Source organism: Terrapene carolina, unplaced genomic scaffold (assembly GCF_002925995.2).
Source record: "Terrapene carolina triunguis isolate 2854851 unplaced genomic scaffold, T_m_triunguis-2.0 Scaffold111, whole genome shotgun sequence".
Classification (NCBI taxonomy): domain Eukaryota; kingdom Metazoa; phylum Chordata; order Testudines; family Emydidae; genus Terrapene; species Terrapene triunguis.
In genome coordinates this window covers 18,540,407-18,557,152 of record NW_020664462.1, presented here as the reverse complement: position 1 = coordinate 18,557,152, position 16,746 = coordinate 18,540,407, and the positions used below count along the sequence as shown (strand labels likewise).

General features: G+C 43.2%; 1 protein-coding gene across 2 annotated transcripts in view; it reads left to right on the top strand.

Moving 5' to 3' along the window:
* Positions 1-269: 269 nt before the first annotated feature.
* The window catches only part of ESYT2 (extended synaptotagmin 2), a 130,041-nt gene continuing 113,564 nt past the window's right edge, over positions 270-16,746 (top strand). The window contains exon 1 of one of the 2 annotated variants that reach the window (XM_029911624.1): positions 270-780. In XM_029911624.1, the coding sequence (XP_029767484.1) occupies positions 427-780 (354 nt within the window). In that variant the 5' untranslated portion in view covers positions 270-426. The remainder of the gene's footprint in view (positions 781-16,746) is intronic. The other variant, XM_026652077.2, reaches the window with a different exon arrangement.

Genomic DNA, 16,746 nt, shown 5'->3' with positions numbered 1-16,746 from the left:
GGCGCGACGGCTCCCACGTGTGGCGTGTCCGCCGCGGGGAGGGGAGGCTTGTATTGATGTTCACGGGGGCTCCCGGGGGACGAGCCTGGCGCGGCGGCGGGCGCTCGGGGCCCGCCTCTGGGGAGGGGGCGCTCGGGTTCCCTGCGCCGCCGAGCGGCGCCCACAGACGCAGCAGGCTGAGCGGACGGCGACCCAGGGCGGCTCCTCGCAGCGGGCAGGGGAGGGGACGGGTTCGCGGTTGGGCAGCTCCGCGCCCCTCCCTCGGCGGGCTGGGCCAGGCCGCGGCTCGGCACCCGGAAGCGGGCGGCCGTTGGCGTGTGGCAGTGTGAGCGGGGCTGAGCGCAGCATGCGAGGCGCCGCCGCCCAAGCCCTGCCCCACTGCCCGCCCGGAGCCAGCGCCCGAGGAGCAGCCGCCGCTGGCAGAGCATGAGCGGGACAGCGGCCCAGCAGCCCCCCGGCGCGGGGTCGGGGGAGGACCCCGGCGCGGCGGGGAAGGCTGCGGCCGGGGAACCGGTGCCGGAGCCTCCCCCGATGCTGAGCGTCGACGTGTCGGGGCTGGTGTCGCAGTTCGCGCGGAGCTTCGCGCTGATTTTCCCCGTGTACGTGCTGGGCTACCTGGGGCTGAGCTTCAGCTGGATCCTCATCGCCCTGCTCGGGCTCTTCTGGCTGCGCAGGCACCGCATTGGCAAGAGCTCCCGCCTGGGCCGGGCCCTCGCCTTCCTGCAGGACGAGGAGCGGGTGGTGCGGCTCAGCGTCTCCTCGGCCGAGCTGCCTGCATGGGTGAGTGACACCCCGCGCCGGGACCCGACACCTCCCTGCCCCCGGCGGGAGCGACACTCCCGGGCCGGGGCCTGTCGCCACCCTCAGGACTTGACCACCTGGGGCAGTGACATACACCCCGAGCTGGGATCTGGCACCTTCCCCCGGGGGAAGAGACACAAGCCAGGCTAGAACCTTCTCAGTGACTGGGCTGGGGGGCCCGACCTCCTTGGGGCTTCTTTGCGTGAGGAGCCAGAGCCACACATCACCTGCCAGCGCCCCTAGGGTGCCTGCCCTAGTGCTTCCACCAATATCTGTGACTCCACCCATGTCTGGTGGAGGGGTGCTGCTTCTCTCTCATCCCCAGGCCGGGCGATAGCACCTCTTGGCTCTTCCCCCTTCGCCGCCTACCTGCCTACTCGCTGTCTGGCCCCCACTCACTCACCCACCCTGCCTTGGGAGCAGCACTCTCTGCCCACCTTTTTTTATTAGCTTCAGTTCTCAGACACTTATGTCCCATCCAGTTTAATACCTGCGCTGAGCATGAAGCAGTCACTGCTTTCTGCTGACTAGTAATTTACATTTACGAGTAGGGTTTGAACCTTTCATGGCTGGGGTTTCTTGTAAAGAAAAAATGTAGCTCAGCATTTTAGCTTTATACACTGGTGTGGATCTTAGCCTCTTACATTAGCGCTGAGGAAATAAAGAGTCTTTAAGGTATAAATCTCATGCATCAGACAAATCCTGTAAGAGTACATTTTCTAAAAAACAAACACTGAGTATGACACTTCAACACCACCCCACAGCTTAATTTTACCAGTGATTCTTAATGAACCTTGAATAGATGGATGAGGTTCTGTTTCTGGCTCTGGTCTCAGAGTCATGCCATGAGGACTGACCTAAGGCTATTTGAGTGACTTTAGTGTGTTAACTGATTTATTTAAAAAAAAGGTCTTTTAATGTTTTTATAAGTGGAGCTTTAATTTGGAATTTTCAGGCTTTTTAGCACTTTGAGAAATATAGCTGTTATCTGAAGTTAACATTCTTTCAAATTTTAGGTTGACTAAGGTTTTTATCTAGTAATTCCTTTAAATCTTAATTATTTTAAGAATTGCTTAGACGGGAATACCTGCAATCCACACAACAGTGTCAAGGGACCTTCCAAATCTCTCAAAGATAGATCCCCATTCCTTCCTGGACACCTTCTCCACATCTAACTTCTGTCCTCACAGTCTCTGCATCACATCTCTGGACTGGAAAGATTAAATGGAAATCCACAAATCTACTTCTGTGTGATTCCTCTGATAACTATTCTTCTCTCCATCCCTATCTCTTGGGGTACGTCTATACTTACCTCCGGGTCCGGCGGTAAGCAATCGATCTTCTGGGATCGATCCCGGAAGTGCTCGCCGTCGACGCCGGTACTCCTGCTCCGCGAGAGGAGTACGCGGAGTCGACGGGGGAGCCTGCCTGCCACGTGTGGACCCGCGGTAAGTTCGAACTAAGTTCGACTTCAGCTACGTGAATAACGTAGCTGAAGTTGCGTATCTTAGTTCGAAGTGAGGGGTTAGTGTAGACCAGCCCTCAGACATCCACATTTGAGCCATGCATACATTGCAATGAATGCATCAAGTGTTGTGTGAGGACAAGCTTAAAATACATATGTGTAGTATTGTTTTTTGCTTTCATTTGCTCAAATCTTTATATTTAAATAATCTAATTGCTCTCTGATCTGTTCAGAGTTAGTAAAAGACATTTCTTCTTGTTAAACACTCCAGTAGAAGTGAATTTTGGAGATGTTTCAGAGAAGACTAGTGAGAGGGGAGGGTGGCAAGTGTTTGAAATTTTTAAATCTCCATAACTGTAACTGTGTGACTTGCCCCAAACTTTGTATACAGTCTAGTCTAGGATGAAATGGGAGCAGTAGACTGGTTTTGAAGTTGGGGTGTGTGCATTTGGAAGCTTGGTTAATTACAGGAAGCAAGTTTAAATTTTAATTATATAGCATGGCTAGTTCATCTCCATAATCTAATTTGCTGTCTAGATTTTGTATAGGAAGATGCTTACAGTAATTACATATGAACGGTAAATCCTCTGTAGTCAAGATTAATGTTGTATATTTTAGTTTTTGCATTATGACGTTTTGTATAGGCAGTAGAGAAAATGGGATTCATTTCCCTGAGGGTGTGTAGACCAAAGACCTAAAGCTTTGGAAGTGTGCCTATATAATGTCTGTCCCTTAGAGGGTTGAAACTATACTTTGTAGGCTGTTGGAGAGATGAAATTCTAGTGGATATCAGAAGCTCAGCTAATGTTGAAAAAAAATAGAATTAGGAACGCTGTTAGATTTAATGCAATATTTTTTTCATTAAATAAAAATGTTCATTATCAAATAGAACTCTTCATCCTAATTGCAAACCAGTGGCTTGTTTTTAGCCCTGACCTTTTGTAGTGATTGATTACCCAAGATTTTCAGTCTGTATTAATGCAGCTCATAGATTCATAGACTCTAAGACTGGAAGGGACCTCTAGAGGTCATCGAGTCCAGTCCCCTGCCCTCATGGCAGGACCAAATACTGTCTAGACCTGAATATCTACTTCAGGGAGCTTTGACAGCAAGACCAGCTGAAAGAACACTTATATGGTGCTCAAATTTTCCTGTTATTAGTGCTAATAGAAGTAGTTACTGGATAGCATTCTCCTATTGGTTAGCTCAGTGGTTCCCAAACTTTAACAAGCGGTGAACCCCATTCACTAAAATGTGAAATCTTGTGAACCCCTCCTAAAAATGAATATTTCTAGGGATTTAAGTTTAAATCTCCTCAGTGTGATGCCAACATTCACTCACCTCTCACTGAAGCAAAACAGCACTCCAGAGAAAATGACTTAGTATCGAATTACTGAGGCACCTGAACGCTGCTACATTGACTGCTACCTGGTTCCGGCTGGTTTGGCGCGCAAACACCTTTTCTTCCACCACCAGGGCCATCCCTAGGAGGGTGCCCCACGAGGGACAAATTAGTCTGGACTACCCCCCCCGTACAGCATGGCCCCTGCTCACTCTGCCCCTCATGCCACCCAACTTCCCGTCTGCCAAGGACAGGGGTCCGAGCTGCCACCTGCGTGCCTGGGGTCCCAGCTGCCTCCCTGCCTGCAATCGGGGGGGGGCTGCCGGCTCCACAGGGCTTGGGCTGCTGGCCCCCGCTGACTGCTGGGGCTTGGGCTGCTGGCCCCAACTGCCCGGCCCCGTGCTGCATGGGGCTCAGGCTGCCGGCACCTCCACTGACCGCGGCTTGGCTGCGCGCTCTGCGTGGCTCGGGCTGCTGGCCCCACGGGGCTCGGGCTTCTAGCCCTGCGCTGACTGGGGCTCAGCTGCCCACTCAGCACTCCACAGGGCTTGGGCTGTCTGCTCCGCAACTGGGTCACACCTGCTGCCTCCCATGCCCGGGGTCCTCTGGCCGCCATTAAGGAAATTTTTCTGGCAACCCCCCTGTAACATTGTGTGAACCCCCAGGGGTTGGCGAACCCCAGTTTGGGAGCCACTGGGTTAGCTTCTCCATAGTATGTTACAGTGCAATGAGAAATCTGTCAGATAGGAAAGCTGCTATTTCCAACATGACCTTTTACTTGGGAAGTATATTTAATATATATTAGTAAACCTGCATTTGTTCTTCCTGTCTAATCAGATGGCTGGCCTGAATGTAAAAAATCTTGGTCCTCTTTCACCAGATAGATGTAATTATGATACATTTTATCCATGAAGAGAGAAGGCCTGCTGAGAGTTCAGTGACCACATTTCTAAAGTCAGATCTGTTCCTTAAATGGACAAAAGCACTTGCTGCCACAGTCAATAAAAATGAGCTTTATGGGAGTTCTTATTCTGTCTTTTCCTCCCTCATGTAATGTATCCCAGAAGATTTTCTTTCCCTCATCTCTCTCTGCACTTTAAAGACTTACCTTTTTGAGGGTCATTGATTGCAGCTGCTATTCCAAAATGAGGACACTTGGACAAGACACTGAATCCACTGAAGTATAACTATCCAAAGGAGTTGCTTCTCAATCAGAATCAGGTACTGCAGGGCATTGCACTGTCTGCAAGTCACTGGAATAATGAGAGAGGATGTTTCCTTAATATCTGAGGCTTACTACTTTTATGGGACAGAAAATGAGTCAGGGAGAGCATAGAATACACTTTCTATTAAAAAATAACCTATAATCCTACATCTGAATCATTTCTTTAGTTCCATTTGTTCTATTTTTGGTATACACCACTGCAAAATTGAAACCTAAATTTTGGGTAAGAATACTGCTTTAGTACTATGTGTTGAGGGAATGTAATAGTTCTTTGTGTTGTTAATTTAAGCAGGCAGTTCCAGTTGTATGCCAAGGATACTAACTGCTGTGTCAACTGTGATTTGAAAGTAGTGCTACTCTTCTGTTGAAATATACCTTTTCTAGATAAGGTCAACTAATCCTATCTTGTGATTGCAGTTCACTTTGTTTCTGTAACCAGGTGGTCAGGCAGTAAGAATACTTTTTTTTTAAATACACAAAAATAAGTTCATTGAATATTAACAGGAGTTGCATAACTCGAAGCCGCCCTGATCCATTTTTAAATACATGTATTTAAACAGTGTAAATACACTGTTAAAAGAAACTCTTTGGTACTATTTTTTATTGCCCTTAGATATTTGGGCACCATGTTTTTTGCCATGTTTTCAACTTTGCATGACTGTTTTGTGCATCAGCATTCTCATTGTGAACACAACCTGAAATGGAGTATAGACTAACTTCTTTAAAAAGAGTAGGATCCACTAAAGTAAATAAACACACTAAAATCTAGGTAAAGCTTTGGTATGTGTTTTTATTGGGAAGTTGGCAGTGATTCACATATAAAGTGGCTGTTTTCAAATCACTAGTTCTGCTGTTTGTTTTAAATAGGAGTAGGATTGGGGCTCAAAGTGCTCTTACAAGCAAGGGCAACGCTTCTTACCCAGCATTGTGAAAGGGTTTACAATCTTCAATACAAAGAAAAGCAGCAGTTGAAGAATTTCACTTTAGAGATGGAAAGTGGGACGTTCCTCCAGTTTGTTTTAAAAGACCAATGTCCCACTGGGCTTTGTACTGTCAAACAGGTTGACAGGATTTCAGACTCTTAGAAGTAAAACCTTTACTTTCTACCATCTTACAAAAAACAAACAAACAAACCCTTACGTGATTCTAAGTTTGATATTTTTTTAAGGTGACTGTCTCCTTGTTTTCATTAGGGACATGTATGCAGGCATTTGTCTGAATTTCGTGGATGAGTGAAACTTTGCTGCTTTTTTCAGCACATAGTTGATGACTGTCTCAGAAATTTTTCCCAGATTAATACATCTGGCTGGGGAGAGAGGCATTGCAGCCATGCAGTCTCTGATAGCAGTCAGCAGAGAAGCACATGAAGAAACTTTAGCATTATTAACCATTTCAGCATGAAAACATTTGTCACAAATACTTTATCGGTGTTTCCAACTGATGAACTTCAAATGATTCTGAAGCTTAAATGTTTTGGATCTTTGTAGCAAAGATAATGACATGTGAAAAGCTTAACTGCAAATTTCTGAAACTGTTTTGTAATCTGTCTTTGTCTACATGAGAATTTACAGTTTAACTAGAGTTGTGTGTTTATTTCTGTTTAAGAATGGCTTATTGTTGTTTACTGTAAACAGTGTCCTCATCTAATTAAAATTAAAAACCTGGTTTAAACCAAAACAAGTGTCTACACAGTGGGTTTGGATTGCATCTGTATAAGTAAATCAGGTTAAAATAAACTGACGCAACTTTCTTGCATAAATAAGCCAAAAGTGATGCTTTTATGATTCAATGAGACTGCACTATGCCACTACAACAGTTAAAGGGAAAGGACACTAATATATAATTATCAACATGTATTAGTTTTACGAGGATGTCCCTAAAGACCTAAACTAATGAGTGTATAGCTACAATGTATTTAGAAAGTTTATTTAGTTTATATTCAGTAAAGCATTGGTGAAATGGTGCAAAGTGTGAGGCTTTACTTCACAGAATGTATATTTAAATATCAGTTTGATCTTAAATATTGATATATGAACAATAAACATTAGTTCCTTGCAAGAAGAGGTGAGGGATCATGCTGCTGAAGAATAAATTGAGCATGCCTACTGAAAATATAAAGAACTTCTTTTCATAAACTTTCTTGGCATATACAGGGGTTTAGTCTTCATTTTTTTTTAAATAAAATATACATATTTTGTGTTTTGTCAAACCCTTCAGTATGATTCTACAGAGAAGATGATGGAATTCTGACAAATTAGACAGTTTTACTTTACTTCTATTAACACTACAATTTTGAGTTACTGAGTCAAATTCTGCCCTGGTTTATGTCTATGGATTATAGAATTTGAAGACTGAGGTGACAGAGATGCAAAGTGCGTGAATTTGTCTTGCAGAATCCTTGACTGGTGATGAAATGTGAACTAAAAAGAAACAAACTTACCAGCTGGATCTTAGGTTCATTTTTAAGGCTGGCACTCAAAACAAACCACTTTTCTACTTCTGAATGCAACAAATCTGGTACACAAGTTAAACACAAAAATGGAACCCCACAGTGCCATTTTTGTCACTTTTCAGAGTATAAAGAGACTTCAGTTAAATTTTCCTATACCCAGCAACATGAAAAGAAAAAAAACAGGGCTACTTATACTACTGCTTGATGTTGCTGCTATCCTAGGTATAGCAAGTCCAGGAGACTTCTTATTCTAAAATGCCAATACTCAAAGTTGGAGGCTGAGTCATAAATGTCAAGGTATATTTTTTTGGTCAGATCTAAGTATAAAATGTGTCCATATTAAACTGAACTTGACTACAAAGTGATGGTTGGCCTAATAATTTGCTGCAGCTAAATCAGTTTGTATGACTAGTATTGCAGACAATTGTCTAGACATCAATTTTACGTGTGGGAAATACGAAAGAGTAGCAAGGACATTAATAGAAAATTAAGAGTTAACTTGTTTTCTTTTAACCAACATATTTTGACACCCTCTCCCCTTTCAGCGCTGACTTTTGAGCTAAATTCCAGCTTGTATTATATTTTTAAACAGGAGAGAAGCCACACCATAAATTTTACCTGCAGTAGCTTTAATAAAGCTCTAGTTCAGCTTGAGTGTAGTTGTTTAAAAAGGCAATGTAACAAAGGTATATTGAATCGGTGCTAAATAGTGTCTCACCCATTGTTTGCTGCCTTTCTGATTTTAGGCCTCGATTCACGAATATACTTAGGCATCATGACATCTGCGTCACAACACCTAACTTTTAGGTGCATAGAATATCACAGGAACACATTGCAATCCATGAAGTCTGAGTTAAGCACCTGGGCTCCTATACAATGAATGGGGAGAGATGGGTGCCTTAGACTGCAATTCATAAAGGCAGCATGCTAGACGAGGAGCTGCTTAAGCTAGTCAGTGGGAGATGCTGACAAGAGGGGTACGTGCTAGACCTGCCTCTTTAAGGCTATGTCTACTCTACGGACCTCTACACAACGGTACCGCTGCAGCTGCGCTGCTGTAAGGTCTCCTGTGTAGCTGCTCTATGCCGGTGGAAGAGAGCTCTCCGGACGGCATAATTAAACCATGCCCACTGTTATAGCGCTGTCCCCACCGGTGCTTTTTGTCAGTGAAACTTATGTCGGTCAGAGGGGTATTTTTTTTTCACCCCTGACTGACAAAATATTTGCCAACAAAAGTGCTAGTCTAGACAAAGCCTCAGGGAGATAGGCACCTCCCTGCAGCCTGGATTTAAGCACCCTATCTCTGCTAGGGAATCTCCGCTGTAAACTCACTTTGGAGTTGGAGGTCAAAGATACTTTTGCAAGAAGCTGGGGTGGGGGGAGGGGGAGGAGGATATATCCCTCAACTTCTATTCCAGTGGTTAGGATACTCATCTAGGAGGTGGGAGACTCAAGTTCCTGCTCCACCTGATGAGGAGAAAAGATTTGAACATGGTGTTTTGCTGCCTTTCAGGTGAGAGTGCCGTAACCGTTGGGCTATGGGATACTTTGATGTGTGGCTCCCTCAGTCTCTCCTGTTGAAACTGTTGCACTGTGGATAAATACATTTTTTTTTAAGCCATTGGAGCAGGGTAACTGGGTCTCCCTAAAGCTCTAACCACCAGGCTATAGAGCAGTGGTTTTCAACTTATTCGGCCCACGCTGTGTTACCTGGGCCCCAGAGAACTGGTGGCAGGGCAGCCCGGAGTCCCGCTGTGCGGGGCCAGTTGGCTGCCTGCCCCGGACCTCCGCCATGCCACTGCCTCGGCCTCCAGAGCTTGTGGGGCTGGGCAATTGCCCCAGACCCCCACTGCCTAGCTGCCCTGGACCCCCGCCCTGTGGGGCTGACCAGGAGTCCTGGAGCTCGCGGGGCCAGGTGGCTGTGCCGGAGCTTGCTGGACCCCCTGACCCCTGGGGCTGGCCGGAAGCCCTGGAGCTTGCAGGGCCAGGCACCAGCCCTGCACACCGTGGGGCCGGACAGGAGCCCTGGGCCCCTGACGCCGGGGGTCCAGCTGGCTGCCTCAACCCTGGACCCTTGCCATGTGGGGCGGGCTGGTAGCCCTGACCCCGCCATGCTGGGCTGCGGGACAGCCTGGGCCCCACTGCACCGGGCAGCTGGGAACCCGGGCCCAGCCACACAGGCCAGCCTTTAGCACACAGCTGAGCTGGGCTGCAGCTGTGTGCTAATTGAGCCGCATGCAGGCTGCTGGTTGAGAGCTGCTGCTGTAGAGTCATTCTTACGCTTGTACGCACGCACTCTCTCGGGCCCAATGATTCTTTCATTATTTATCCATAGTGGAACTACTTCAATGGGAGAGACTGAGGGAGTTCCACATCAGAATATGCAATAGCCCAATGGCTAGGGCACTCACTTGAGAGGTGGCAGATTCCTGTTTAAAAAAAAATCTCTTCTCAGAAGGTAGAAGGGGGACTTGAACCAGGGGTCTCCCACATCCCTGGTGAGTACCCTAACCACTGGGCTAAAAGTTGCAAGGAAGGTTCGCCTTCCTTCCCTCTCCCCCCATCGGTTTTGTGTGAACTTGCCTAAGGGGCCCCGAAGTGGTAGGTGTGTTCTAAAGGATGGGGATGTTAGAGCCTGTTTAAAGAAGAGGTTTCCCAAATGTTTTAACAGAGGGTAAAGTAAGTTTTTGCCCACTTTTGTTCTCCAGAATGGCTGAACTGGTTTGTCTGAAGAAGTTTTCCAAAATATTTAGTGTAAGGCAGACACCTGGCATGGAGACTTTCAGCCCAAATAATTTACGTTTGGCAAAGTTATAAGCAAGTGAAAAGAGGACCTTTATAATGGGAAGAGTCAGGCAGTGTTGTTAGGTGCTACCAGCTCTGCCTGTGATGTTTGAAAAAATATTTCATGCATGACAATTTCCTAGTGAAGAAGATAAACTATTGGAATGGAGTGGGCAAATGCCCCATTGAGATGTCAGTTGGTGAGTGGTGAAGGCGATCTGTTAACTTGCTCATTACAATTAAACTTGTAATTTTATGCTGTCAAATCTGCCCATCCAATCTCTTGTGTTTCACCATTTCAGATGAACTGTTAACCTACTTCGTTGCAAAAAAAATTCAAATAACACTGAAAATTAGGTTGTTTATAAGCCATCTTTAAATTTAGCATTCTGGTATGAAAACTGGCCTATAAAAGATGACAAACTTACTTTGCATAACATATTTACTTAGTTCTTTAAATGCACTAGTGAAGACATTGAATAAATGATGGCTGCTTGTTTTGGAGAGCTCACTTGTGGGAGGTAGTGGGGCTGATTTTTTAAAAAAATTGTATATGTGCCTATCAGCCAAAAGATATAGTATTAAAATTTTGTGCAGCAAACTGTTAAAACATAGTTTATCTAGTAGAACCCTTCTCACATAAATAACCTTTAGAAAAATTTGGAAGAATAGCATTCCCCTGCAATGAGTCAGTGCATTAAGTTTTTCCACTGTATGCTGCTATGACTGAAATTCTCATCCACAGTTAAACAAAGATTTGAAAAATGGATTAGAGGTTCACAATTAGCTGAAGCAATCTAGAATTATGTACCGTGAAGTTGTTACTAGAACTGTGAGAGTGTAGGTTTACCTTGTCTGAAAATAACTGTCACGTGATGAGTATTATGTTGTCATTTGGCTGTCCTTATCATGTAGCAGCATGGCTTATGTTCTCAGTTCAAAGTCAGCCTCTTTTTATATTAATAGAAATAATTTGATCAAATATCTTTCCAATAGAACATAAATCTTAATCAGATTATTGATACAGTTTACATCATACATTTAACACTTCTTAATGAAGATATTAACTAAGGCAGAACCTAATGCACATCTCTGCAATATCTCATTAGACTATTGTTTTCATAACCTTTGTTTACATTTCTTAAGCCAGTTGTTAGTCCATATGAATGTCCCTGCTGAAGTCTATTTGAATTAGGATTTTGTGAGACATAGCATCAAATGCTTCATTTAATTCTGAATATATCTACTGCTTTCCCTTTGTCCACTAAGTGTCTGTCTTTAAAAGAAAAAGCAGCTACATTTCTGTCAAGATGCAGATTCATCCCACTTCCAATTTAAAACAACCCAAAGGAACACTGGTGCATGAAGGAAACTGTAAAACATGTTTCAGATGGGAGCGATTGAACCAGTCCTGTGCCAAGAGAGCACGTTATGGGTGGTGGGTATAAGAGGCCAGGGGATGCTCAGCCTCCCCAAACAGGATGCGTCACACCTACCTTTGGAGGTGTGCTGGCGGCCTGCTGCCCTTGGAGCGTCGCTGCCGAAAGGGCACCTGAGCTATAACCCTGCCCATGCTCCACCCCAAGGCCCTGCTCCTGCGTCCTGCTCGTCCCCCAAGGCCCTGCCCTTGCTCCGCCTCTTCCACCAAGCTCCCCCCGCCTTCCTCTTGTGGGCAGGTGCTAGTTAAGCCAGACGGCTGAGCAATACCAACTGCAGTGGCCAGGACAGGAGTATCCCCTGCCACCTCCACCTGGTCCAGAGCTCTTCAGAGCGTTCTGGTGAGCAGCAAGTGGCAATTATGGGGTGTCTGAGAGCAGTGAATGCCCCCCACCGAAGTGTTTGTACTTGCTCAAAGTTCCATGAGGAGTGGGAGGGGCCTTGGCAAAGAGGTGCCACCGGTGAGTGGGGGGGCTTGGGATGGAGCGGGGGCAGGGCCTTGGGTGTAGAAGGCCGAGCAAGAGCAGGCCTCAGGTTTGAGTAGGGGTGGGGCCACAGTCTGGGCACCACCCCCCCTTCTAGGGAGCTTTGGTGCTCATGCCTAGCCTCCCCAAATATAGGAGTCACACACTGTCCGTGGAGCATGTTAAGGGTTATAATCCATCTTGTTTCTAGTGTCAAAGATCTAAAGAAGTGGAGCAGTACTCAGTCTGAAACAGAAGAGTTTCCTGAAGAAACAGCCGTTCAAGATGGAAATGCTTACGTCCAAGTTAGCAGACTTCAGCATAGGTGATACCTCTCATACTTAGATTTGAAGGAAGGTTCTCTTCACGTCCACGTTTTACTTTATCACACAAATTCTTTCACTTGTTAAAATCTCATAACATCTGCATATCTCAGTGCTAAGACTAATAATGTATCCATACTTATTGGAATTTCCTTTCTTTAAGTGTTAAGATCTACAGATCCTTTGCCCAAGGTGGTTTGGGTCTGTGGTCAAACGGATACAAATTGATATCCAAAAACTTTTCAAGAATTCTTGCCACATCCTGCTGTGGACAGAATGTTAAATATAAAATATTTTACTATTGTATCCCTGTAGTCAAATGAATTTACTGTGGTTGTGGAAGCTGTCTCAACTGGCAGGCTCATGGAGAGTAGCAAGAGATACTCTCCACGCCTGCTGGTGGTGAACAGGTCTGATTCTGCCCCCAAACTTCAAGCAGACTGACATTATTTGTAATGGCTGTATGAACCTATTATGTGAAGAAGGGAATTTTTTTTCCTCTCTGAACATGAACATATTCTTTAATTCAGAATATATGCCTGCAGTATCTGCTTTCTGAACAAATGTATGCTAAACCCCTTTTTGTTCTGATGTCTACAGATCTGTCTTGTTCTGTACTGTACTAACAGGTATATTTAAAGCACCAGATTTTCTTTTACATGCTGCTAAAGAAATTCTTTGTTTTTTGAGCCTTGTTTAATTAATTATTGAATGATGTATGTTGGGATATATACAATATCTGTTACTCACCTCTCATATACTAATCCTCACCCAGTGTTTTTCCCTCTTATATACTTTAACTTGAAAGACAACACCCCCATTTAAATGTCACAGACAACCAGGAGCTATAACTTAGTATTTTATACCTGTGGATCTGTGTGTCATTGAACCATATGTGCTATAAGGGACACTACTGGGTGATTTTTTACTTTGAATTACAATATAACTAAAACAGAGAGCAGCATCCATCCAAGCCTCTGACTGCCCTTGACAATCTCTCCTTTAAAATAAACATTTAAATAAATTAATTCTAAAAATAATTCAACTTCTTTGGTTTCTTTTTTGCCCTTTTTCTAGAGACGACGTAATTTGTGCAAAGTTGATACCATGTTAATATAAAACTATCCTACCAGAACTGCTACTGTTCATTAAAGTCAAGGGGGCTTCTTTTCTATTACTGCCTTAATCAGCTGGGCCCTTAACTGTTAGGAGTTCACTTTAGCTCTTTGACAAAATTGAAGGAGCTGAGTAAATTTTTAGTTCATTACTGTTTAATTGCAGATGCTAATTCAGCAGCTGTAGTATATCTGTATGTCTAACATTTCCTAAAATAACATAGGGAAGCTTGAGGAAATAAAGCTCTTCAACTGGTACTCTTTTGTATCTAAGTATAATTGAAAATGTAGTCTGTTGTGAAGTTTCTATGTCCTTTCAAATTTGTATCCTGTCTTTCAAAGGGTGGATAAAAATTGTTGATTTAAAAAAAAATTGATTTTTTTAATTGAAATTGGATTTTGTGTTTAAACGCAGATTTATTTTAAAAAATAAACCAATTTCAAATTGACAATGTATGTTATTTTTTGGCACATTAACCAGTCTTCTTGAATGTCTATGAAGGGTATAACACACCTTTGATCAGTTTAAATACTAAGACCTCATCGACACTCTGTTTTTAGCTACCTCTGTATCTGCACTAATGCCCATCCATTGTGTAGACACAATTTCACACTGCATTGGTGTAAATTGTCTGTAGGCTGCACCAGTGCTTTACTTGCTTTTGTGCAATAAAATTCTTGGAATTGTTTTTCTTGATGTAATACATACAGACAGTGCCTTAATGATATGCTGTAGCATTTTTTCTTTCTTGTTTATCTTGCTGTCTCACTTATGGTGACCCTTGCAGATTAAAATATTAAATTGAAAATAATCCATACCTGTGTTCCAAATATCACCTTAGAGTGCTTATTTTGGTTGGTTTACTGTTTGTGCATTGTTTCATTCCGAGGAATGATGATAGACTACTCAATATTACTTTCTGGATCTCATGTGTTAGACCCATGTTGCTGGGCTGTCAACACCACAGAGAGTTTCCATAAAGTTTTCAGAGAAACTAAAGTTCGTTAAAATGTTTTTGGTATGTCTTGTAAAATATTGTAACACAAATACTAGATCTAAACTCATTGACTACTGTTACACTACATGTGGATTGATATCAGATGAAGTGCATAGCACTCATAGTAAACATGTGAAACTGTAGAACTGCACTGTTGTTAATCTGGTTCAGGCAAAAAACATGGTTGTGCAGACTTGCATAATTGTATTCAATCTGAATACAAGAACTGAAACAGCCAGATTGTTCTGTGTGTTGTTTTTTTACATTGCAGATTCCTATATTTGTACACATTCAGGAACAGGAAAAAAAAAAAAAGGCCACACACAACTCTGACTCCTTCTAAAAAAAAAAAAAAGTGAAACTAAAATATGCATGCTAAACAATCAGTCCTTTTTTTCCATTGCATCCTCCTCTATCCTCTGTCTATTCACAAAGCATGAACTTGTCTTCTCACAAGTCAGGCATGTTTTCTTGGGCAATATGAATAGTAAAAATCTTATCTGTGTTCTACAGATCCAGGAAGGCTTCTACAAATGTAAACAACATCAGATTTACAAAACTCACTCTGAATTTCTGTAAGGTGTTTTTTGTGGTTTGTTTTTAATTAATTCTTGTATAAATCTCATCTAAGAGCCAGGAACTGACAGACTGCTTACAAGTTTTAAGATTTTATTTGAAAAATGGAATGACAATTGACTATGACAGTCAAGGCCAAGTGGTTATCATGCTGCTTATAGTTGCTTTGCCAGTTCCCTCATGTAGCCAGCTCTACCAGTGTATTTTCAGTGTTGAGATACCACAGTAATAGGTACTTGACAAATATCTAAGCTAGAGTGTGCTTAGCAACAGTCTTGGTATTCAAGTTCTGTAGCTTTCCTTTTAGTTGCCAAGTTGTAGAGGATCTAGAAGTGGATCAGCATAAACTACTGAGACACCACACAACTCACTATTTTACTTTAGATGCACTAGATGTGAAGATGACTAACACATGCTCATTAATCTACTGTGACACATAGCCTGTAGTTCTATAGGTATTAATTCCAGTTTTTGTTACCTATATGCCATGCTACACAGTTTTCTTCCCACACTCCCCTTGCCCTCTGCTGAACGTCCTCATAATCTTAGACAGGTATTAGAAATGAGTATTAACAAAAATTCTTGCTTTACCTGTATGTCAGAGCTTGGATAAAAAACTCATAGTAGCCAAAAAACTGCTATTAGCATGCCATACTAAGTAGAGCTTTGCAGGTGACACTTGAGGTAACATGGAATATATCCATTATTGTTGTTTTGTTTTTTTAGCCCAGTATACCCACTTTTCATCAGCTGTGAATGGTGGTGGTAAAGCTTTTAAATGACAGATTTGAATTCCTAGGTTGCCTCAGTTCAAAAATGCCTGACACAATTTCTGATGTAACTGACGGCTTAAAAGAATAATGAATCTTTTGCCTTTACTTCCAGATCTGGATGAACAATGCTGACTTAAAATATTTTTAAATTCAAAATCTTCCACTCCCTGTAAATCCACAGGATTGATGAAGTTTAGTGCATTTTTACTCTCTTGATGGGCTCCAGATGGAGTAATCATAGTTTGGCTTTTGGCAGGTCTGCCAATAGCAGGAAGATGAGTGTGAGATTCCAGTGGCTTGTAATTCCATAAAACTCCAATGTACTGTGTACAATGATGATTTATTTCATTCTAGAATTACTACATCCAATGATCTCATGAGTATTTTTAAAATCTATTCCTGTGAAATTCCCTAAAGAAATAGAAGGCCTGTGACTTTGTCTAGTTTCAACAAGAATCAGTCATAGTTTGTTTCTGTTTGGTAGGGGATTAATCCAGATATGGCACAGGCTACTCTGTACAGTACCCGTTACTATTGCAGTTGGATTTCAGACATTTGGAAGAAATCTCGGGGGCTAGTCTGTGGTAGTGAAATGAGGGGCAGCTGCTAACTGGTAGAGTTTTTTCCCAACAGAATCTCTGCTGGAAGTCATGATAGTTAGAGTAGTGACTTGCAGGTCTCAAACAGCATCCCAGTCATGAGGTAGGGTTGTCAAGGTTATAGATTAGCATGGATATATTGAAATTGTATGGTTGGGACTAGGACTTCCTTCAGTCCCTAGGGTCATTGAGTTGGAGACTATACTCCATCGCTATGCAGCTGTTAATCATTCCCATCCCTGGGGCTAATGCTCTGGGAACATTGCAACTGCATTGAATTTTCTGATTAACTTCATACTGTTGCATGCTTTTTTTACTTGAAACGGGGATAGTGTTGATTTACGGGGTATAAGAAAAGAGAATTCTAATCCAGTCCTCACCTACTTGACCAA